We start from the raw sequence: 24,467 nt of genomic DNA, 5'->3' as shown, positions 1-24,467 counted from the left end.
AATGCGGAAACAGCCGTATTGTTATTCTCTCTCGCTCCTTCCTTTTCTCCCTCTCTTCCGGATAAAAAAGCATGTTGACTTCCATTATATTACAATTGATCTCGCCATGAAAAAAACACTGACACTTTGAGCACTTCCAAAATAGCCCACTAAATCCGTTGAACAATGTACTTTTTGTGTATAGGTAAATATAAAGTACACAAAAATATTCTACAACTGTGCTTGCTATGAAAAGGGGCATCATTTGATTCTGCCCTCGGGTTCTGGGAGTATTAATAACGGAATTAATCTGCAGCATTGTCTATGACAAGGGGCGACCCACTTCGGCACGATCCTAATTCACACCAGACCAGAAATAGTTCTTCCATGTGACAAAATCGTGCGCAAGTTATAGCTTGTGTTGATTACGGAAATAGGTACCAATGAACGGAATACTTGAAACATAACAAAAATGCATACTTTTGGAAATTAATAATACGTTATCGTATATACGTCAAATTAAAACGCACAACCTCTCATTATTGGTAAATATAGTGGAGAGTTTCTGTAAAGCCTAAAAAATCAATGCTGTATAATTTGGAATAAGAAGAAAGGAGTTTCCGAATCCAGTGAAGATAAATGAACAGGATGTGGCGGATCAGTTGAGAGCGAGGAAAATGTAGTGGAAACATAAGTGAGGTGGATTTTACACTCTACTCAGAAGTTAAATAAATATGGGTAATTAAGCTGTAACCACAACGTAAAATGTATTTGTTGTGCTCTCAAAACGCAACATAAATGTTATTTTTCGGTAATAGTTTACTCTTGTAAATGCTGAATTCAAAATGCAGGTTCGAATAAAACAGGAACAGTTTTAATCCAGTTGTATTGTAACGTTAAAGTGTCGGTATCATCACACATCTCCAAGGCAGGGATGTGGAGTAAATTGACAACTCGCTAACAGCTGTTAAAGCCTTTGTTTTCTGATAAACTCTTCTGAGCAACTCATCCTATTTCTTAAAGGGCGGGAAGGCGAGATTTTCCAGGTATTACACGGTAGGAGAGAATATTACCAACGTTATGTAGCAACACACCATTCCCATGTGGGAAATGTACAGAAGGTTTATTCGCGGCGTTGAAAGTAAAGCTTGTCGGAATAAGGATCCACGCTTTGTTTTGTTAATTCGATAGGTACATTCTAGCCTTGTTTTTGATCCAAAGTGTTGCTGACGTACACGTTGTTGGAAGAGTTGACTACAAACATAGAGAAGCACTTGGCCGGTCCAATTTTCTGGTCTTTACTGAAGTTGTGACTGGTTACCGCAGATTTGCAACATTGCTCCCGGCAAAGAGAAGCAGCTGTTGGCTTATTCCGACCGCACCCCCCCCCCCCCCCCCCCCCGCCGCCACAATACACACACACCATCACTATCGCCATCCCTTCCCCTTTGTTATTAAGTGTCATGAAATGAAAGCTTGCTAACCCAACAATGATATACAAATGCTTCAAAGAATAAGCTTGCAATAGGTTACATTGATCAGTTCTGCTCTCGTATCTCCTTTCACATCAAAACGACAATCACATAACATTGCAAATTTCGGTTCTCAAAATAGCATCAAGTATTGTTGTTTGACTGCAATTTAATAATCACACAAAGTTTAGCTCGTGCCTAATGATTCATGCAGGTGTTTGTAAACAAAATAGTATTTCCATCCTCTGCGCGTTCTGTTACTGACTTTCTACATAAAACCATCCTTCCAATACTACTCTAACCAGTGATTATTACACGTGTTCGTATGGTGATAATATACGTTTTCAAAATCCATAATTTATTTAAAAGATGCATTATGATAATAGCATGTTTCTCTATAAAATAATGAGGTGGTGGCAGGGTTATTAATACAGTCGTTCTGTCCAATCTCAATCGAATGAAAAATAGTTCTCACCCCCACCACACAAACACACACAAAAGCATTATGGGAGCTGTATTTCAACAAATAGAGTCAAAGTATTGCAGAATATCGGAGATGTAACTACAGATACCAGAGCCCACCGCGATCACGTCTCCGCGTTATTTCCAGATCACTGGCGCCACCCTTGTGTTCTTCTGCATCGTTGCCGCATTAAAAGCGCTCTCCTGTGCGGCTTACTGCGATGTCAATCATCGAAGAGGCTCCACGAGGTTCTTGTCAAAGCAGCTGAAACAAATAAATATATAGCCAGGCAGCAACAGAACAAGAAAAAAAATAAGTCTGTAATAAGAGTATTAAAGCGGGACGTTCTCCCTGTAGTCGATTCGATTGTCAAGCTGGAATCACATAACGTAGTACAGTATTACAAGGTAGGTCTTGAGTAGGGCTAGAGCTGCAATCTGTTAGCTCAGCGAGGGAGACACCTCAAAGGGGATCGGGTTACTTTGAGTGACAGCGTCTCCATGGCAAATAATTTGACTAACTATTGTCTTATCCTCACTATCCGTAGGTCAGATAACCAACCAATCAAATCCTACATAATGACTATTCATGCCAACTTAGAATAATATTATTAAAAACGAAGGGAGAGCACTCTGGACGTCCTCAAGTGCAGTATGTTGGGTCTTCTGTGAAAGAAAGATTATTTTTATGCGTCTACAACTAAAAGGTACTGGTAGCGTCTGTAACCTTCAAGTGAAGGAGAAGCACAGAGGAGAACGCGTTTTTTCATTAAGGATCTGGATGTGTTTTTAGACTATCTCAAGGCGGGGGAGTTATGTCGATGCTTCCAACTTTTGGTTTTACTCAAGAGCAAGTGGCGTGTGTGTGCGAAGTCCTCCAGCAAGGAGGTAACATCGAGCGGCTCGGCCGCTTCCTGTGGTCACTACCTGCCTGTGAGCATCTGCATAAAAACGAGAGCGTCCTCAAAGCCAAGGCCGTGGTGGCTTTCCACCGGGGCAACTTCCGCGAACTCTACAAGATCCTGGAGAGCCACCAGTTCTCCCCGCACAACCACCCAAAGCTGCAACAGCTGTGGTTAAAGGCTCACTACATTGAAGCCGAAAAGCTGCGGGGGCGGCCGCTGGGGGCCGTGGGCAAGTACCGCGTCCGGCGCAAGTTCCCACTGCCGCGCTCCATCTGGGACGGCGAGGAAACGAGCTACTGCTTCAAAGAGAAATCACGCAGCGTCCTACGGGAATGGTACGCTCACAACCCATACCCTTCGCCCCGGGAGAAGAGGGAATTGGCCGAGGCCACCGGCCTCACCACTACACAGGTCAGCAACTGGTTCAAGAACAGGAGACAGAGGGACCGAGCCGCCGAAGCCAAGGAAAGGTACGAGTAAGTAAATATATATACATATACATACATTTTTCATTATTAAAGAAAACTACTTTGACTCATCTCGCTCGCTGCAAGCTGCAGCATTTCCCGTTTGCAGCAATCCGATCAATCCGTGCAGCTCTTCTACCATCAATTCAGGGGCCGTTCATGGGCTCTTTAAAAAATACGATTGCTTATTTTATAGCTGCAGGTTTTTTGTTTTTTTAAAGTATGATCGAGCTGATAATAACCTCAGAAACCGAAACGGAGCAAAAGAGCCGGTCTGTGTTATGTATAAAACTCCACACGGGTGGCGAAAAGCGGATGATGCGGCTGCAAAAAGTTGTAATGTAACTTTTTTCTTCGTAATGTCACGAACCGTTAAGTGAGGACGAAAATATTACGAACTGTTTATACAGTGTGTCATCTTTCTGTTTCTGAACACACATATAAAAGATATATATTATATATGTAAAATATAGTATATATATATATATATATGTACTCTCGCCGAGACAATACCTGGTCCATATATAAATTTAAAAAGTAAGCGTGTGTTCTGTGGTCGGTCGCTGCCAAGCCCCGCTGATTTTAAAACAAAGTGACATTGAACGTGTCCGGGTTTATTCATCAGCGCCAGGCCCATTCGGGATTTTTTTTAAATAAAGGGCTGGTTTAGAAATCTGAATTGTGCGAACTGTAACTTGTTCAATGCCTCTGAACGTTATTCCGTCACTCGGCCACCAACTATTGTTAATAAGTCAAAAAAGTTGAGAATAATATGTAATTGAAGTTTAGAAACCTCTTGTTTCTGGTGCGTTGTCTTTCTTTGATACGCACATAGACATTGAGGGTATTTTGACGTGTTTTTTGTCATGATTCCATGTTTGAATAGATTTGCGCCATGGTTCTTACTCAGCTTTGCTCTTTCACATTTCAAAAGCCCAGTTTCCTTTTATTTGTTTGATTTTCTTCTTCTCCCCTGCAGAGAAAACAACGAGAACTCCAATTCCAACGTCACAGCCGGCGGCCACAACCAAATAAATCCTTCCATAAATGGGAACAAAAATATGTTAGCGAGCTCGGACGAGGAAAAGACTCCATCTCAAACGCCGGATCATACTTCGAGCAGCCCGGCACTGCTGCTGGGATCGCTGGGCCAGAGCTCCAACACCAACCTGCAGCCACTGCACACCCTGGCCGCGCCCCCGGGTCCTAGCGCCGTTGCAGTACCCAACTCAGATGTTATACACCACCATGCATTACAGGACTCCATGCTCAACCCCATGTCATCCAATTTAGTTGACCTTGGCTCGTAAAAAAAACAATTTCCTTTTATCTTCGAACAATTAAAGACACTCTCAAGATTATCCTTTATATATTTTACTTGACATTTAAGCGATGTACATAAAAAAAAACACTTTAGTGGATATTTTGTCAACCATGGGAAGGAATGATGGATATAGCTATTCGAGTTTTAAGGTACTGTATTAGAACACATAAGAGATTGATGTAGAAAAGTCTTAAGGTTTTTATATTATGGAGGATGTTTTGTTTAGACAGACGAGTTTTTTTATTTTACTGGTCACAAAATCACGATCTCGAAGTTTTGCTCCCACTTAAGATGACACCACATATCTATATATCCAGGTTACAAGAGTGAATAGGTTTGTAATCGCGTGCAAGACGAGCATTTTAAGTTTTGATAAAATATGCTAAAAAAATTTTAAAAAAAGAACACACGCTGTAGGAAGATCATTTACATGTAGATGAAAACTGTACAGAAAGCTGGCTTTCCTGTAGTAGAATGCGTGGAACGTGTAATCGCAGCTATATTGGACTGAAAAAAATCCGTAAAAAATATAATGCAATTTCTCCAAGCATTAGAAATTATCTCAGTCTTCAAGAAGGAATACTCGCACGCTGCATAAGAATTGTTTTATTACTGTTTATATTACGTGACTACAATCTTTGGGGGGGGAAATCCTGCTTATTTTATAATAAAAACAGAACACAGCTAAAGTCTGAAACGTTTGTTTTCTTCCCTCCCGCCCCTCCCAATATTTAGCTACAACTTAATTATATATTTTTAATATCGACTTCAACACGGTTTTATATTTCACGATACTTAATTAACTACGAGAATGTACTTGTTGTACAATGAATGGCAGCGCGTCCAGCTGTCGCCTTTACTATAGCTATATGTTTCACTTTGATATCACACCGGATGGTATATGCTAAAGTTACCACTGCGTTTGTGTAAAGGTTCCAGTTAATTATTGTTAGCCTAATTATGACGTTGTAATTTTAATACATCACAAAGAAGAGATTGGAGAAAAAAGTAAATACGTAATAGGCCTTTAAAAAAATTATTGCAGCTTACTTCAAATCAGTGTCCAAAAATGGGAGAACGAGCCACACAAATCCGTTTGCCAGTTAAGCCAGTAAAATATAAACATTTGCCAGTTAAGCCAATAAAATATAAACATATTTAGTTCCCCTCCCCTTTGTTATGCGGCTACAAAGCAGATTTAAGTTAAGTTCTATCCAAAAATACAGATGGCTCTTGTAGCCCAAAATGTCTTTCACGTGATAAGTTATTTTTATATTCCCAAATAACAGCGTATCCACATAAAACTAGTTTTAACATTGTTTGAAAGAAAGATGCACTTAAAAGTTTAAGGTATGTGTTGGGTATACAGGATAACTCCGGAATTCTCAGTGTCGGTTCAGTTAAGTATATTGCTGACACACGTTCACTGTGACTGCTGTGTGACCAGACTGCGTTTAATACCCTTTGACTCCTCTTGAAATATAAGCCTCCTTTAAGTTAACGTTATTCCCAAAGCCTCTTGCAGTAACTTAAGTGATATACGTGATCATATACGCGTGGGCCAAAACAAACTGCGATATCTGGCTTCTCTTAGTCTCTGTACGCTGGAAATAAATTGTACTGAGCAATGCGCGGTCGGTGATAAAGAACACTTTGCCAACTGCGTATTGCTGAAGGAAGGCGCTGTGTGCATTTTGCAAGCGGAGGGTTCTTAATTTCAGTTCAAAGTATTATAGTCAATAGTGCTTTCACTGCAGTAAAATCCAATGGCGAATGAAGCTAATTATACGTTTATATCTGCACTGGGCAAATAAAGCCTACAGAAAATGTGACTCGTGGGATAAAAAAAACTATAAAAGTTAGCATAAGTAACAGCAACCATTTGTTCTTAGACCCACACAATACATCATTTGACGCTTAAGATCTTTTGGACGATTCTTTTATTTCGGTGTCTGGTGGCAATTGTAAATCTATCTATCTATCTATCTATTTTCCTCTCTATCTGTCTGTCTGTCTACTCGGAAAGCCTATTGTGCGAGTTTGGTGTTTTGATATAACGTAATCCCAAGAAGTCATTGCATAGTATCTTTACATTGTTAAAAATATATATTTTCTGCTTTCGGTTATAAAGCATCGTCATGGTATAATATTCACGAGGTGTCCTCCATGACCACGATTCTGTTCAGATTTTACAGAGTGTCTTTTCTGTCTGTTATGAAATGTTATGTCACTTTAAGGTTGACGCTGTTACCAGTGATGATCGGAGTGCAGTCCAACTGCTTCTGATGCGATTCAATCAGTAAATAGACTACTGCAATAAAATTAAAAAAACGTGTCACAGAAAATAAATGATTACAGTGACGTAGTTACAGATAAGAAGGGGGGTGGGGGTTATGAGCAGGCTTGAAAGGGATATTACAACTTGAAAATCGACTGCTCTAAATATCACATAACTGTAACCTAATATACGGGATACGCTTTTTAAAAATTACCTCAAAATAGCAGACGAGTGATGCCATTTATTAGACTAACCGTCGTCGTGCATGGTAGCCTAGAGCCTCGGTTACTTTATTGGTTCATTCATGCTATGATTCAGTAGAAGGTATTGCTGTTTTTAATGTTTATATATTATTTAACTGCCGAACACGGCGACTCCCGTGCTGTATTGCAACATGGGTAATGAAGCAACAAATTCATAAATATACAATGTTTCTGTGGTTACGTGAACATATTCAATTACCTCATTCTTTGTACTTTAGCGATGTTTGTTACTTCTAGTTCTGTTAAACTTTTTTCTTTTAATTTTAGATGTATTTATTTTTGGGAAAGGGAAGTGAAGAGCCTTGATACTGAGAATGAATCGTGCTTAATTGTGCGTGCTCAATCGGAAGTAATTATAGTTGAAGTTGTATTAGTGCAGTCGCGCTCGCCATCTTTGACAGGCTTTGCGAAGTATGTCAAAACATTTGCTTGGATGCTAATGCCTCGACTAATTTGGAATAATATTTACTTTAAAATAATCGAGCTGTATGCCACAGACAAAATACTTGTGTGTAGAAGAATATATTAAATACTGTTCTTTTTTACATAAACACTTAATATAGATATTCTTCTTTATCTAAAAAGTAAATGCACAGTAACGAGGAATGAATATTAAATACTCTTTCTCCCAGCATCCTGATATATTTAACCGTCTCATTAATCTTATTATGACGTGGATCAGTATTCTATATAAAATAGAAGCAAAATGCAAGATAATTGAGATTCATTTTGGTTTAAGATTTGTTAAGTACTTCATGGCATTTTCTTGCGTAATTGCACCTAAATAGAGTAGATACATGTATTTTAAAAACATCTTTGACGTTTATTGCCCGTTTTAGACCGAAGTAACCTGGTAAGACGCAGGTTGCCGAGAGAGGCAATGCATTTTAAATAAACTAGTGTTTAGATTAATCAATTTAGCGAGACTGCCATAAAAATACGTATCATCACAGAAGCAGCGCTTCTAATAAAAGTCAACAATTATGCATCGTAAGCAAATAAAACGTTTAATTACAATGGTTGCATATGAAACATAATGTAGACAATCAAAGTTTATTATTTATTCACGTGCTGATTAACAATATGATAATCTACTGTAATTTCAAATAGAATATTGTCCACCTAGTAACAAAGGAAATCGTGTTATAAATGGTCCGAAGAACCAGTGTTTGCAAGTTAATTAATAACGCATAAGAGTGTCAATCAAATGTTAAACAGCTACTCTGATTTATACATCATGGGCCAAATTCAAAAGGACTAGAGAGGTAAACATGCATTATTTAATAACGAGCTGGGTTCCATTTATTTTACCTTCTCTTCCCACCCACTGTGGACAAAGAAAGAAGTACGTGCAGTGTCCGCTTGACAACTGACACACACAAGTTAAAAGCAAAAGCGATGTGCTGCATGTGTGGGCATCACTGATTTGCATAAGGAGAATCATGATTTGCAATACTCTACATAACATAAAGCTACAGTAACATGTTTATGTCAAATCTGGGGGTGCGGGGGTGGGGGGGGGGGGAGGGAGGAGATGCAGAAGAAGAAAAATAGCTCTGGCTAGATGTCTAACTATTAAACTCACATCTTCAGCATAGGAAGGAAGCAGGCCGTTTATTTGGAGATGCAGAATTTCTGTCTAAATTGACATTCAGCAACTTTCGAAAATGAACTCAAACAGCCAGAGCCCCCTGTAGGTTTGCACTGTTATGTGTTAACACAATTATTTGGAAACTCGCCTTTTAGTTGGATTTGTATTCGTTTTACAGGATTTTCTCAATTTCCATTGTGAAGCTTATACTCACCTAGGGGTGCGTGGCTGCGCTACATGAGTCGGATTCGCTTCTTTAAAAATGCAGTGCTCTTTGACATTGTTGTCAAGCTCAACGAACTAAAGATCTCTTTAGACTGAGTTGCGCATCTCCCTCGAAAATAGCCCACTATTTGGTTTAAGATTGGGAAAAGAAAAAGTCAACTTGAAAAGAAGCACTTCCAAATTGCGCCCCTACAACAACAACAAATCACCTTGTTACACGGCATGTTTTTCTTGGGGCGGGGGTACTTTTACAGGTGGACCATTAGGTTTTCGTATTCCCTTGCCTTTACTAAATCGCACCAGGGGATGTCGCTTCACTTGGACTAATTTGCGGGAACCCGTTCAAGTGAGGTTAATATTCTGTTAATTTTGGTTTGTTTTAATTGTGTGCGAATCAGAGAGAACAACTGTGGAAATATAGCTCACAGATCGCTAAAACTGTACTCGCTCCAAAGTCATAGACACATTTGGTCTCTCCCCGCGTTCGGCTGTATCAATTGTTTTAACTCGATTTAAATTAAGATTCTGCAATTAACGTTTCAAATAATTAAAGTAACCCCATAAATCAAGATTAAACACGCAGTAAGATTCCAGTGGTTGATTATCATGTCGACACGTGAGTTTGACAGGCTTTATTAGTAGATTTGGAGAGCTTCTCGGGTTCCATTTTTTCATGCGAGTGAACACTTCGAGTAAGCTTCTTTGCCATATTAAAGAAATCTTGCCTTTTCTTCTGTTGTAGTTGCAAGAATATTTTATATTAGACTGCTAACCAGTCTTGCACGTCGTTCGGATGGTAAAACTATGTAACAAAAGTCTAATGAAATAATATGCTGTCAACGTATGTCATTAAATTGACTATTTTTTGTCAGGCTGAAATAAATAATACCGCTTGGGTTTATTTTAAACCTTGATTTACATATAAAGGTCATTTTAATAGGATTTAAACTGAATTTTACACTTGTTAAACAAGATCAGTCAAAGAGGACGAAGTTATACTTGAAGTTTGATTTATCTACATGTAAACTAAACTTGAAGTTTGATCATGTCGCTCCAGTGTCAGTTTATAAAAAATACCCCCACTCTGTTTCCTCCCTCATTGTAAATCTAGCAGTAAACTCGCAGGGTTAAGCGACGTTTAATGTTTAAAAAACAGCGCGTGTGAAGACACTTTTTAAAGGAAATCTTATCATGCTGTTAAATGCTTTCTTTCCCAGCTACCGACTTAAAGATTACAGGTCAATTTCATAAATTAAAAATTATTGACTGTACATTCGAACTGCATATAGGAACGTGCAACAGATAATTCAATCAGCAATGTTTAAAATTATATCTATATGTTTCATCAATTTTAATGTAGGTCTATAAAAGGACTCAAGAAAATTAAACTAGCATTCCGTGCAATTATACTTAATTAAACATTGGGAGACGTGACATTTTCCTTTTAAAGTTGACCATATTTCCATGAGTATCACCTTTAGTTTACACCTATGTTTACCAGTAAGAGTGCTTTGTACTTAAAATTAACAAAACGTGTGTTTTAACCTGTAATATGGTCCATACGAAAAGCTGCCTCATGGTAGCAGATTTAAAAGTTGGAACAAAATTTGCCAGTGCTCTCGAGACCATAATTGGCTTTGAGGTCTGGACGTAGAAATTGACTAGTTTAACTTTCATAAGAGTCGCGAATCCATCTCAGGGTCCAAGCGCAGCGACGAGCTTGACCCGGAGAAGGGAAAGTAAATAGGACTCATTGAATCGAATGCAGCGGTAAAGATAAATTGAAGAAAACAGTGGTACATAACAGGTCAGAGTTTGTTTTATTTGGAGGACTGACATAACATCCAGCACACTTGTGATTGAATGCGAATGTTAAAATCGAACAGAATTACGCAGCTATGGAGGGGTGCCTTTGAACTTTAGCACATAATTTAAGCTGAGAATTTGACCCTGGGGGGGTCAGACAGCAGGTAACCTATAAGACAAGTGTTAAAATAGGAATTTAAACATATAACTAATATGATAGCTGCCAGATTCAATTAGATGTAAGAATATGTATGACAGGAAAGAGCATCGCTTTAAAATCAGGAAGACATAAATAAAGATCAATATTGTAAATAGTAGAGCGATAGAACAATAGATGTAAATATAATAATTATATACACGGTACGTAGTAAATGGAAGATTTGCTCAGTGCGCGATTTAAGTCTGCATGCCCCGCGGTATATACCACTCGAAATGGAGACCCGACCAAAAGGGACACCGTTTATTTATTTTAACCTTTTATATATATCTGACTCCCCGTGGTGTATCGCTGAAAAGATTCATCCCTCTCTTCAGTAATCTGCTAGTGGTTTATTGCGCGTTATCCCATTGTCGTTCTATTTGAAGTTTAGTGTGAAAATAATTAAGATTATGAGAAGAAAATAGACTACTAGATCCAGAGGGGGAAAACACTCCACATGTTGGAAACCTGCAGTAAAACGGAAAATGCTGAACAAATCAATCAACTGCTATTTATTTCCTACATAATCATGTTTTTATTTGAGGTTACTAAATAATAATCAAGTGATCATTATTAACTCTAGTTTGTTATTGCGATGTTGACGCCTGTAAAAATAGAATACCGTAAGAGTCAGCGCAACCCAGCTACCAATATTAGGTAAATTCCATGACGCTTAATATTTAAGACACGTTTAGTCAATTATGCTAACCAAATGAACAATAATAGAAAGGCATTTTTGATAATAGGCGAAGTAATATAGATTTATGGGAATATTTGCATAAAGTTGCAAAGTACCAAAAAAGGTAAGGAAAATTTCAAATGCTAGAAATCCAAGGATGCAGTTATAGTACAAATTTACTGTAGAAGGGAACGATTTCAGCTGGCTTTTCATGCAATATATTCATTTATAATAGTATATGTTAAGAACTATTCCGATGTCCATTAATAATGAAACAGGAAAGTGAAAAGGAAGTCGTATAAAGGCAGTGTAAATTAGGAGTCAGGCCAAATCTGACTCTAGTGGGAAGCGGAGTGAGAATCCCTGCAAAGGGGAAATGGGGATACTCTCACAGGCGTAGAGTACAAATCCCATACAAACCTGGTTGCCACCCTGGACATTTTGTAAACTTACTTGACCTTTACTTAAATGTTTAGAAAACAGGGATTCTCCTCTCACACTCTCGAAATACTTAAATGTCTAACTTCTGGGAGATATGTAGCCAGATATCCAGATTTCTCTCCCTCGTTGCAGGGATAGTGCACCCTGAAATACAAGCAGAAGGTGTTGGAAGTACAGGGCAGGTCCATTAGCATTTAAAGGCAAAATACATTTACTAATGTTATATACATTTATAATAGGATATTTTATCCTCCCCCTCCAACGCACGACCTCCTCCCCCTCCCCACACACACACATATAATACATATAATTTAAAATTGGCTAATCCTTCAATTACACTATTTTTAGAATTAGCAGTCTACCTCACTTTATGAATTTAATAGACTATAACTGAGAATAGCATATCGCTATGCTATTAAAGCAAAGAAGCAATTGATGGATTGCTTTGTCATCTGTGTTCTGATGAAATCATCTGTTTTTGTTTTGTTCTATTTATATTTATTTCACTCTAATGCATGCAAGTTAACAGTTGCTGTTCCATGGCATATGTTTGCTGCAGTACAGTTTCATTTAAAGCAGTTTATGCTGATAGGGTTAGATGAAGTAAGGTGAGAAGGGGCTCGTATGAAGCATAAACACCAACATAGACCAATTGGGCCGAATGGCCTGCTCTGTGCTGTATATTCTATGTTATTCTATGTAAGAGTGCAAGTGATACTTCGGCTGGAGCACAAGAGTGAAACCCAGCCCTACTTATAAAATTATTATTTGAGGTAACTATGCTTTAAATTCTGAAGGATTTTTATGATCCATCATGTTCCTGTTGTTTCATTATTGATGAGCATCGAAGTAGGAGTTCTTGTTAGTGACTATTATAAATGCATAGATTGCATGCAAAGCATTGTAATTGACATGTTGCAATGTCGCCGGATCCCCACTGGGTTCACTCGCTGATCTTTCACTTCTTCAATCTGGGTTCGAACTAAGACCATATTGCTGAAATGAATCTACTCGCGTTGATGGCTGCAAGGTTGCTATCTGAAATAAAGGGGAAATATCTCAAGCGGTTTGCAATAGGCATGGGTGCACAGCACAAAACTCTCCACGTTTGGCACTAAATTGGCAAAATTACTTAGGCCAGAACGATATGATAAATGTTCACGCTTTTGCAGTTGGGTGTTCTGCCGAGATTGGGATTAAGGGCACATTTACATTGCAGCTTCCGAGACTGGTAGCTGCGATTGGGGTAGAACCCTGTTTACATTCCTTGGCTCTCGCCTGGCTGGAACATTAGCTGTTCTGTTTTTGAGAAAGCTCTATGCCAATAGTTAGAATTTGAAATGTTCAGAGAGTGGGCAAGGCAGAATCCTTGCTCTCTAAACGTTTAAGTGAAGTCAGGTAGATTTAAAAAGTGCCCACGGGGGTCCAAAATACCTCATGAACACTTCGTAAACCAGTCTCGACACTGCGCTTGATTTGCACTCCAGGCAGTGTCAAACCTAAGAGTAATGAGACTACTCACTCCAGGGGTTCTCACTCTGCTCCGCCCCCCCCCCCCCCCTCCCCCGGATTCAGATCGGGGCCTGATTCCAAATTTGCACAGCAAGTTTATCTTGGATCCAGCCAGAAATCGCTTGGTAGTGATAGTAAGTTGCAGCGTAAATGCGGAGTCTATCCTGAATCTTTAACCTGGACTATCTTATTCCTGACCTGGGAGCGTTTAATACTGACAGTGGCTAGTAAAAATAGGAAGCTGTTCAATTCACAGCAATGAAATCCCTGGCTTGGGGAATTCATCAAGATTTGTAAAAATAGTTTGGGGAAAGAGCGAGGGAAGGGGACTAACTGCATTGCTCTTCGAAAGAGCCGGCACAGACTCGATGGGATAAATGGCCGCCTTCAGTGCTGTACTATTCTATGTTTCCATTAATCTATAGTGAAGCATGTGATTACTTATACTAATTAAAATCGTATATTTCATAGAATCATAATTTTACAGCACAGAAGGAGAACATCGGGCCATAACCTCCGTGCAGGCTCTCCGAAAGAGCTGTCCCCATAGTCCCATCATCTCGCCCTTTCTTAATCCCCTTTTTATTTTTCCTTATTTGTATATAAACATTTATGCAATTGCAGTACATACGTAACATTGTCAGAATTTATATATTTTGATGTGCGCTCTCTTACATCGAGAAACAGGCCATTCAGCCCAACTGGACTATGCGGCGTTTTTGCTCCACACCAGACTCCTCACACCCTATTTCATCTAGTATAGTATTAGGCGGTCCCTATGTCGAGGATGACCCACTTCCACACCAAAAAGTGATGAGTTCACAGGTATTTCAGTGAGGGACCTGACATTCCAGGTCCCGAACTACATATTGAAGGGTGGACCCCATCAACAGACCCTTCTATTCCTTTCTCCCTCACGTGCTTATCTAGCTTTCTCTTAAATGCACTTGTGCTATTTGCCTCAACTACCCATTGTGGTAGCCGGTTCCACATTCTTACCACTCTCTGGGTAAAGAAGTTTCTCCTCCATCCCATATTGAATATATTAGTTATCGTTTTACTTAAAACGTTAGGTGGGAAATCTTACACCATCTGCAGATAGGACCATAAATGTTCCTGAACTTTTTCGCATGACCCATAGTAATGAAGCGTATTTTCCAGAATAAAATATCAATGACCTGCATACCTCTACTAGCTCCACTTTCCGTGGGCTGCTGGCTATGGTATATTTATCCACAGAACCCCACTTTTTACAAAAACACTGTTCAAAAATACTTAAAATAAAATGTCAGCAATAGCACATAATGCATACTGGATGAACGGTTAAATATTGCAGTTAAGAAGCCCAATGTCCTAAACAATCCTCTGCACATTGTTTAATCAAATTAGATTGGTTTCTTACTAACCGACAGTGTTGACTTTTCACATATGACAGCTAAGTTGGGTGTTAAGTGAAAGCAGACAGAACGGTCGATTCTGGTTTGAAAACGCATTAAAAAGTTTATATAAGCTTGTTCAGGCAATGAAAAAACACGTAAGCAACTGGAACAACAGCAACAATAACAACACTGTTGAATATATTACAAGAGCACTTTTTATGGAAACTTCATTTTCTAGTTATGTAAACAGAATTGCATTTTCAGTCGGGATGAGTTTTTTTCCGGGGTCATTTAATCTAAGAGTCAATTAGGAGCAGAGTCACAAGAGTTTAATTTCACAACTAAACGCCAAGATGCACAAATCATTAATAATATTTTGACCGACCTACTTGGTTGCAATTAAATTATTCATTAGAGTAAATCACAGATGTAACGGTTACATTATTATAAATTCCGACAGCTAATGAACCCCTTATTAAAACACAAATGTCGATAAATTCAAAATCTTGAATCTGCGCCTTCATATTTAACACCAGAATTCGACTCGCTCCTTTGCTATGAACCATTCCACAGGATCATGACGTAAGTGAAAAGAGAGAATACAGGTGAAATCCTACCTATGAAGTCACGGGGGAAACTCTTCATTGAGAATGGAGAAACAATGGAGGATTGGCAATACAACTGAAGACATAGCTATATTCAAAATGTGTTTAACTCCTAAAGACTAATTAAAATTTCAACCAGGGATCCAGTTAATTGATCAACTTATTTTAAAAAAATGATTAGACATTTAGGTTCAAATAAATCAGTGCTTCATAACACGGTACTCTATTCTCCATGGGTGAATGTCTTGAGAGTATCCCGCCCGTTCATCACAAATTTGCTGAAGTCTACTGTGAGCCAATGGATTTAGCCGCAGATGTTCTCTTTCTGGACCATCCTGCTCTTCTGCCCGCCATGTAATGACACAAAATAATAATAATTCAATTTCTAAATTGTAATTTGAAAAATATTTATTTTATACAGTTAATTTGGATTATTATGTACAAGCAATGTTATCTGCACCAACGCGGACATGTGGTGTTACATAAATTGTCCTATTTATCATAAACTGCATAGGGTCTTATTTCCTGGTCATACGTATAGTACAATTACATTTGTCTAAGGAAGATACCCCTGCCCTTTTGTAAGGCGTATGAAAAGGCGCCAGCGCACTTTATACACTTTATCAATATTAATTTTATTTTCACGTTTGAATAGTATTACAAAACAGAACAACTGAGAATTTTTAAAAGATCAGAAATATTTTGAAGTTTAATACAGTAATCTTAGTGCAATCATACGAGAACCATGGGATCGGAGCAGGGGGATTAGCCAGTTCCAGACTTTGTCAGAACTTATGGAAGTTTAAAAAAATCTGAGATCTTGTTGAGAATCTCCTCGATCTTCTTTTGCAGGTTTAAATAACTATAAAGACTTCAAAATAGATAACAAGCCGACCTACTGAGGCTAGGCGTAGTGTTTTTCGTTGCTGGTGGAGTTATCGTGGGTTAACGATAAGGAATGGTTAGAGCCCTGCTGGAATGAGATCACGCGCAGTCAGGACTCCCAATGTTTGAGAAGCACTAAGTGAAATTGGTGAATATCTTCAAACTCCAGTAGCGAACAGGCTTTATTTTCAGTCATTATAGCCGAGCCCTCGGTCTCACCTGAGTTACTCTGCATTGAATACAGAAAGCATTGATGTAAGAGATGTCGGCGAGGTAATACAAAAATCACATCGGTACCTGGAGGAGTCTGATAATGTTGCCAGCGGATTGTTAACCTTAGTTTACCTCAGTTTCTTACTCAGCTCAAGAGGGAGTAGATTGTCAGCTGGTTAGTTAGTTCCGTTTACTGTATTTATTGTACGTGTCATATTATTAAGCATTATGGTATATCGTACAAGTGGATAGCTACGGAAAGTAAAATTAAGAGGCGAAAACGAAACCAACATGAATTATTTTCCGGACATTACAGCATATATTTTCATCTTGCTTTTTTCTTGTTGTTTAAGAATCGGGCATTCTTTGATACATTATTTTTGCATAGATCCGTTGTGATTGTGTTTTTTTTTAAACTCAAGTAACAGTTAGATGAAGTCCTTACTACTAGGGGGATCAAGGGGTATGGTGAGAAAGCAGGAATGAGGTACAGAAGTTGCATGTTCAGCAATGAACTCATTGAATGGCGGTGCAGGCTAGAAGGACCGAATGGCCTACTCCTGCACCTATTTTCTATGTTTCTATGTTTATATCTCCTATGACGCGATTTCGGTTCACTGTGTGTTTGATTTCTCAATGCCTTTATTGTTGCACTTTGTGCGTCGTTCATTTTTCTAATAAGAGGAAATGTAACTCATTGCATTAAATTGAAGTACAGCCAAGTGACATTCTTTGCTGTTCAGGAGAAGTCAGGACCTTTCCCCGATTTTTTTTCGAAATTAATATCATTCCTTATTACGTGCGCATACATTCGGTAACCGTCCCAAACAAAAGTGGGAATGCAAGATATTGCCATCTGCTGGCATTGCAGGAGTGTAGCACCTCCGAGATAGAGGAAGATTGAAAGCTTATGCTGTGACATTTGGTTCACTGGAAGCGCAATATTTGTCATCGCTACTGTGATTCTGTATCTGTTAAAGAGCAGAAAGCGAAAAATACTAATTCATGTTCTTTCTGTATCTGTGGTTTCTCAATAAAGTGAACAGAAAACAGGAAAGACTTCGCTTTTGGCAGAAACGAGCATTATTCCCTTCAGTTGGTACTTTAACAGTTTAACAATATTTTTAACCCTGTCATTCTGGTTAACACCTGGGTCTCAGGTAAAATTTCAAATCAAGGATCAGAAGGATAGTGCCATGTCTCGCGTGTGTGTATTTGCGTCTAGGAGTCCGTTTTCAACTAATCACGTCTTTTCAATAATTCAGCTCGCGCACACACACCAAGTTCCCTTTTTCAAATGCAATCAGGGAACATTTCAAAACACAATCAAGAAATGAAATGGGCACCACCTGGACGGAGATGTCCCTAAATGTAGTCCTTATTTTAAGTTTAATTTGTTTTAATTGCCGGGTTTTAGTGTCCCCCCTCCCCTTTTATAGGGGGCACTTGGAAAAAAAATTGATTTTAGTGCCCAACCGCCCCCCCCAAAAAAAACAAAAAAAAAACACAAAAAAAGGGACTTGAAAATGTTTGGTGTGTCCCCCAGATCGGGGGGGGGGGGGCACGATTTAATGTTTCTCTCCCAAAAGTGTTGTAGTCCTTATTTTAAGTTTAATTTGTTTTAATTGCCGGGTTTTAGTGTCCCCCTCCCCTCTTATAGGGGGCACTTGTAAATTATATGATTTTATTGCCAAAAAAATTTAAATAAAAAACAAAATTTAAAAAAAAATTTAAAAAAACACCCAAAAAAAGGGCAGTTGAAAAGTGGCTGGAGTGTTCCCCAGATTAGGGGGCACTTGATTAATGTTAATTATGTTTTACTCCAAAAGTGTTGTAGTCCTTCTTTTAAGTCTAATTTGTTTTAATTGCCGGGTTTTTAGTGTCCCCCTACCCTTTTATAGGGGGCACTTATAAATTATATGATTTTAATGCCCCAAAAAAATCACAAAAGGAAAAAAAAACAAAAAAAAGTGTCCCTACCCCTTTTTATAGGGGGCACTTGTAAAATATATGGTTTTAATGCCCCCCCAGAAAATTCACAAAAACACCCCCACAAAAAACCCCACAAAAAAACAAAAAATATTTAAAAAAATAAAGGGGCAGTTAAAAGTGTCTGGAGTGTCCCCCAGATTGGGGGGCACTTGATCTAATGTTTATTTTGTTCCCCCCAAAAGAGTTGTAGTCCTTATCTCCTCCCACTATTTATCGGGGACTTGGCCTGGAGGGTGGTGCAAGGAGTAGTCCCGTGCAATAAATATTTAAGCCAGTTCATGGGCTCCCAGGCCGCCTGCAATTTCTGCGGTCTGGAAGAGTCCGTGTTCCATGTTTTTATGGAGTGTACGAGGTTGCAGCCCCTGTTCCAATATTTAAAGGGGCTGCTCCTCAATTTCTGGTTGCACTTCAGTCCCACACTCCTGATCTTTGGGCACCCTGTGCGGAGGGGAGCAGATAGTTCTGAGGGCCTCCTCGTAGGACTGCACCTGGGCAGGCAGCGGGCAGTCGAGGGGGTCGTTCAGCCCGACTGCCTGCCTCTCTTCCGCACATACATCCGCGCCAGGGTGTCCTTAGAGATGGAGCACGCGGTGTCCACCGGTACGCTCGCGGCCTTCCGCGAGTGGTGGGCGCCGGAGGGACTGGAGTGCATCGTTACCCCCGGCAACCAAATTTTAATTTGATTTTATATGTTTTAAAGTTTAATTTGTTTTAATTGCCAGATTTTTAGTGTCCCTCTCCCCTTTTATAGGGGGCACCTGTAAAAAATATGGTTTTAATGCCCTCAAAAAAAAATCACAAAAAAAAAGAAACAAAAAACATTTTTAAAAAGGGGGGCAGTTAAGTGTCTGGAGTGTCCCCAAATCGGGGGGCACTTGATCTAATATTTATTTTGTTCCCCCAAAAGAGTTGTAGTCCTTATCTCCTCCCACTATTTATCGGGGACTTGGCCTGGAGGGTGGTGCATGGAGCAGTCCCATGCAATAAATTTTTAAGTCGGTTCACGGACTCCCAGGCTGCCTGCAGTTTCTGCGGTCTGGAAGAGTCAGTGTTCCATGTTTTTACTGAATGTACAAGGTTGCAGCCCCTGTTCCATTATTTAAAGGGGCTGCTCCTCAATTTCTGGTTGCACTTCAGCCCCACACTCCTGATCTTTGGGCACCCTGTGCGGAGGGGAGCGGGTAGGTCTGAGGGCCTCCTCGTAGGACTGCTCCTGGGCACGGCCAAGGGTGCCATCAGCCGATCCCGGCAGTGGGCGGTCGAGGGGGTCGTTCAGCCCGACTGCCTGCCTCTCTTCCGTGCCTACATCCGGGCCAGGGTGTCCCTAGAGATGGAGCACGCGGTGTCCACCGGTACGCTCGCGGCCTTCCGCGAGAGGTGGGCACCGGAGAGACTGGGGTGCATCGTTACCCCCAGCAACAAAATTTTAATTTGATTTTATATGTTTTAAAGTTAAATTTGTTTTAATTGCCGGTTTTAGTGTCCCTACCCCTTTTTATAGGGGGCACTTGTAAAATATATGGTTTTAATGCCCCCCAAAAAAATTCACAAAAAACCCCCCACAAAAAAACAAAAAACATTTAAAAAAATAAAGGGGCAGTTAAAAATGTCTGGAGTGTCCCCCAGATTGGGGGGCACTTGATCTAATGTTTATTTTGTTCCCCCCAAAAGAGTTGTAGTCCTTATCTCCTCCCACTATTTATCGGGGACTTGGCCTGGAGGGTGGTGCAAGGAGCAGTCCCGTACAATAAATATTTAAGCCGGTTCATGGGCTCCCAGGCCGCCTGCAATTTCTGCGGTCTGGAAGAGTCCGTGTTCCACGTTTTTACTGAATGTGTGAAGTTGCAGCCCCTGTTCCACTACTTAAAGGGGCTGCTCCTCAATTTCTGGTTGCACTTCAGTCCTACACTCCTGATCTTTGGGCACCCTGTGTGGAGGGGAGCGGGTAGGTCCGAAGGCCTCCTTGTAGGACTGCTCCTGGGCAAGGCCAAGGGTGCCATCAGCCGGTCCAGGCAGCGGGCGGTCGAGGGGGTCGTTCAGCCTGACTGACTGCTTCTCTTCCGCGCGTACATCCGCGCCAGGGTGTCCTTGGAGATGGAGCACGCGGTGTCCACCGGTACGCTCACGGTCTTCCGCGAGAGGTGGGCACCGGAGGGACTGGAGTGCATCGTTACCCCAGGCAACCAAATTTAAATTTGATTTTATATGTTTTAAAGTTTAATTTGTTTTAATTGCCGGTTTTAGTGTCCCCCTCCCCTTTTATAGGGGGCACTTGTAAATGTATGATTTTAAAGACACCCAAAAAAACCACAAAAAAAAAGCAAATATATATATAGAAAAAGGGGCAGTTGAAAAGTGTTTGGAGTGTCCCCCAGATCGGGGTGGGGGGGGGGGGCACTTGATTGAACTGTAATTTTGTTTTCAGCCAAAAAGAGTTGTAGTCCTTATAAGTGTACCATTGTGTTAGCAGTTATTTACTTGGTGATTAACAATACATAGAATTACATAAATTAAATTCATCTGGAATAAAAAGTTAGTATCAGTAATGGTAACCATGAAATTACTGGATTGTCGTAAAAACCCATCTAGTTCACTAATGTCCTTTAGGGAAGGAAATATGACAGCTTTACCTGGTCTGGCCTATACATGACTCCAGATCCACAGTAATGTGGTTGACTCTTAGTAAGCCACTCGGTTGTCAAGAAGGCCGCTCACCGCCATCGTCTCAAAGGCAATTTGGGCAATAAATGCTGGCCTTGCCAGTGACGCCCACATCTCATGACGGAATAAAGAAAATCATAGAATTTTACAACACAAAAACAGGACATTCGGCTCTACCCACCAGCCTCCTCCTACCTTATTTCATCTCATCCTATCAACACATCCTTTTATTTCTTTCTCCCTCGTGTACTTATCCAGCTTTCCCTGAAATGTCTCCATGCTATTCGCCTCAAACTACTCCACGTGGTAGCGAGTTCACCATAAAGTGGATGAATAATATTAAGACCATTGAACTGCAGATGGTTCAATTATTATGTATTGGATACACTTTGGACTTACTCTTATTATTCATTTAGCTAGTAAATTCCCAGTTTGTAATTCCGACAGGTGTTGCTAGGGTTTCTCGTTTAAAATTTGATTCAAATAAAAGAAAGGATAATAGGGAAAAATTCGTTTGGTCGTTAGCATAGAAAAAAATATTCCATACTGTTCCAACGAAATGGTAAAAGAATGATAAAAGAACGTATTTACTATTTCGCCAGGAATAACGATCAGAGGAAATCTTCCCACTCTGTGTACGTCGCTAACACAGCGACCAGAGGATATCACTTTTTTGTTTTGCTATATTTTGTCATGGTTATTATTTTAAAATCAGACTCAAAACCACTACTTTGTGTGGTGTCCCAAATTAACAGACATATAAATGAAGTCGATGTCTGCAAACTGAATTCATGGCTGTTCACTCGGTTCTGAAACGCAAAAGGAATCGTCATATAACGGCTGGGAATTTGCTGCACGTTTCATGCTGAAAGTTCATTCGAAAAGGAGTCAAGCTGCAGGTACAGTTATCAGGGTGGTAATCTTTCACGTCCGTGAATAGTGCATTTCCCATCCGTTAACCCGCAGTAACTTCAGAGTGTCCTGGTAATTAAGTCTGCGACGTCTCAGAATCTGGGCTGGAAGCCAATCTGTCAGTCTATCCTGGAAATCTCCTGCACTGTGGACGATGCACTGCCATGAGCCAGTGAGGCACTTTAGACAGACAGCATGACGGCTACAAGCATGCGCTTCCTAAGAGCAAAAATGATGAAGTCGTCAGCAGATTACAATATGGCATGCCAGAGATTAAATGTTCAACCGAATACTGCCGAGTTTACTACAACTTAAAAGAAATATAAACTGATAGAAATTCAAAACACATTCGATAAATTGTATTCATTGCTATCTGAATGCATGTGCTGTTAAATGCTGCTACTGTTGTTCGTTGGGGTCGTTTTGTTTCCCGTGTTCACATATTTACAGATTGTGTCCTAGCTCCTACTCTTCCCTTGGAGAATAGTGTGAAGTAGTGAAACAAGCTGATTACCGTTGTGGCAGGCCGTAACCTAACCATCTTTAGGCCAGCCAATATGGGAGGACAGGGCGGGCTCCCACATCCATCAGACACGATTATTTCTCTAGATGTGTTGCCTACCCAGTGCCAAGGTTAAGGACATCTCCTTGTGGCTGGAGAAGAATGTGGAGTGGGAGGGGGAGGATCCAGTTGTCGTGGTCCATGTTGGAACCAATGATATAGGTAGAACTAAGAATGCGGTTCAAAGGTAATAATCCTTGGATTACTACATGAGCCACGTGCGAATTGGCATAAAGCCAAGCAGATCAGAGAGTTAAATGCATGGCTCAAAGAGTGGTGTGGGAAGAAGGGGGTTTCAATTAATGGGGCACTGGCATGAGTACTGGGAAAAGAGGGAGCTGTTCCATTGGGACAGGCTCCACTTAAACAGGGCTGGGACTAGCGTTCCGGTGAATTAAATAATTAGGGCTGTAAATAGGACTTTAAACTAAAAAAATGGGGGGAGGGCTCAGGTGAGGGGAAATTTAGCAATCTAAACAGAAAGGTTAATGTAATAGAGCAGTGCAGTGATTTGGGTAAAAAAATAAGCAGAGTGTGACAGAAAGGGGCTGGATTTTCAGTCTTCTGCTACTCTTGGCAAGCACTTCTGGGTGGGCAGCCAACTTCCGTGCCCCGCGGGGACTTTAGTTGCCAGTTCGAGGGGACGCGGAGCATTACTGCCTGGAAGAGGCGAGCTGGTGTACAACGCTCCTGGTTGTGACACCGACTTGATATTTGGTTGGCGTCCGATCCATAGTGCCCCTTTGCGTGCCCTAATGGGAACGCCTGTGGAAGCTGGCATTCCAAGCTGTAGCTGCCACAGTGAGCTAAGTAACATCGATCTGAGGTAAGTGTGATTGTTTTGTACTTTTGTATTTTTGCAATTTATGCTGTGGTGGTGTGAATGTTTTTGGTGTTTTTTTCAAATTTTCTTTCCCTCATGAGTCCTCTCTTAGGGCAGTCCGAGGCGGACTGTTTAGCTCGGGTTTTTTCATTTGCTCAGCTGGCCTAGTGCTCTAATGCCTCCCTTGCTACTCTGCTCCAATCTCAGGGCCCAGCTGATAAATTTTGCAGCGGCAGACGCAAAGCATTTGCCGACGCAAAATATAAACCTCTGCTTGGACTAATGCCGCAACAGAGGCACGACCGAATTTCCACCCAGAGAGTTTAACTATAACAGTGCAGCAGAGAATAAGGTCTAAGCAGGGAATAATGGTAAACAAATTGAATTAAAGGCTCTTCGTCTGAATGCATAAAGCATTTGTAACAAGATAGATGAACTAGTGGCACAAATAGAGATAAATGGGGTTGATCGAATAGCCATTACAGAGACATGGTTGCAAGGTGACCAAGGTTGGAAATTAAGTGTCCCAGGTTTTTTGATGTTTCAAAAAAACAGGCAGAATGGAAAAGGAGTGGGTAGCCGCCGACAACAAAGGCTAACATAAGGACAGTACAGAGAAAGTATCTCGGCTCAGAAGATCAGGAATTAGAATCAGTATGGATGGAGATAAGGAATAACAATGGGCAGAAAACACTGGTGGGAGTAGTATATAGGTCCCCTATCATTAGCTATACCATTGAACAGAATATTAATCGAGAACTAGTAGAAGCTTGTAACAAAGGTAATGCAATAATTGTGGGGGACTTAAATTTTCATATAGACTGGACAAATC

At 40.3% G+C, this 24,467-nt stretch overlaps 1 protein-coding gene across 2 annotated transcripts; it reads left to right on the top strand.

Moving 5' to 3' along the window:
• Positions 1–2,728: 2,728 nt before the first annotated feature.
• On the top strand, positions 2,729–4,595 carry six2a (SIX homeobox 2a). Of its 2 annotated transcripts, none has more exons than XM_070888688.1 (2): positions 2,729–3,288; positions 4,265–4,595. In XM_070888688.1, exons 1-2 carry the CDS (start codon positions 2,729–2,731, stop codon positions 4,593–4,595), a joined length of 891 nt encoding a protein of 296 aa, XP_070744789.1. The 2 variants fall into 2 exon arrangements, with proteins under 2 accessions (XP_070744789.1, XP_070744788.1); XM_070888687.1 differs by having other exon boundaries at positions 2,729–3,294.
• Positions 4,596–24,467: the final 19,872 nt, after the last annotated feature.

This window comes from Pristiophorus japonicus, chromosome 9 (genome assembly GCF_044704955.1).
Source record: "Pristiophorus japonicus isolate sPriJap1 chromosome 9, sPriJap1.hap1, whole genome shotgun sequence".
Lineage (NCBI taxonomy): Eukaryota > Metazoa > Chordata > Chondrichthyes > Pristiophoridae > Pristiophorus > Pristiophorus japonicus.
Note: the sequence above shows the minus strand (reverse complement) of the source record. Positions and strands in the feature narration are given on the sequence as shown.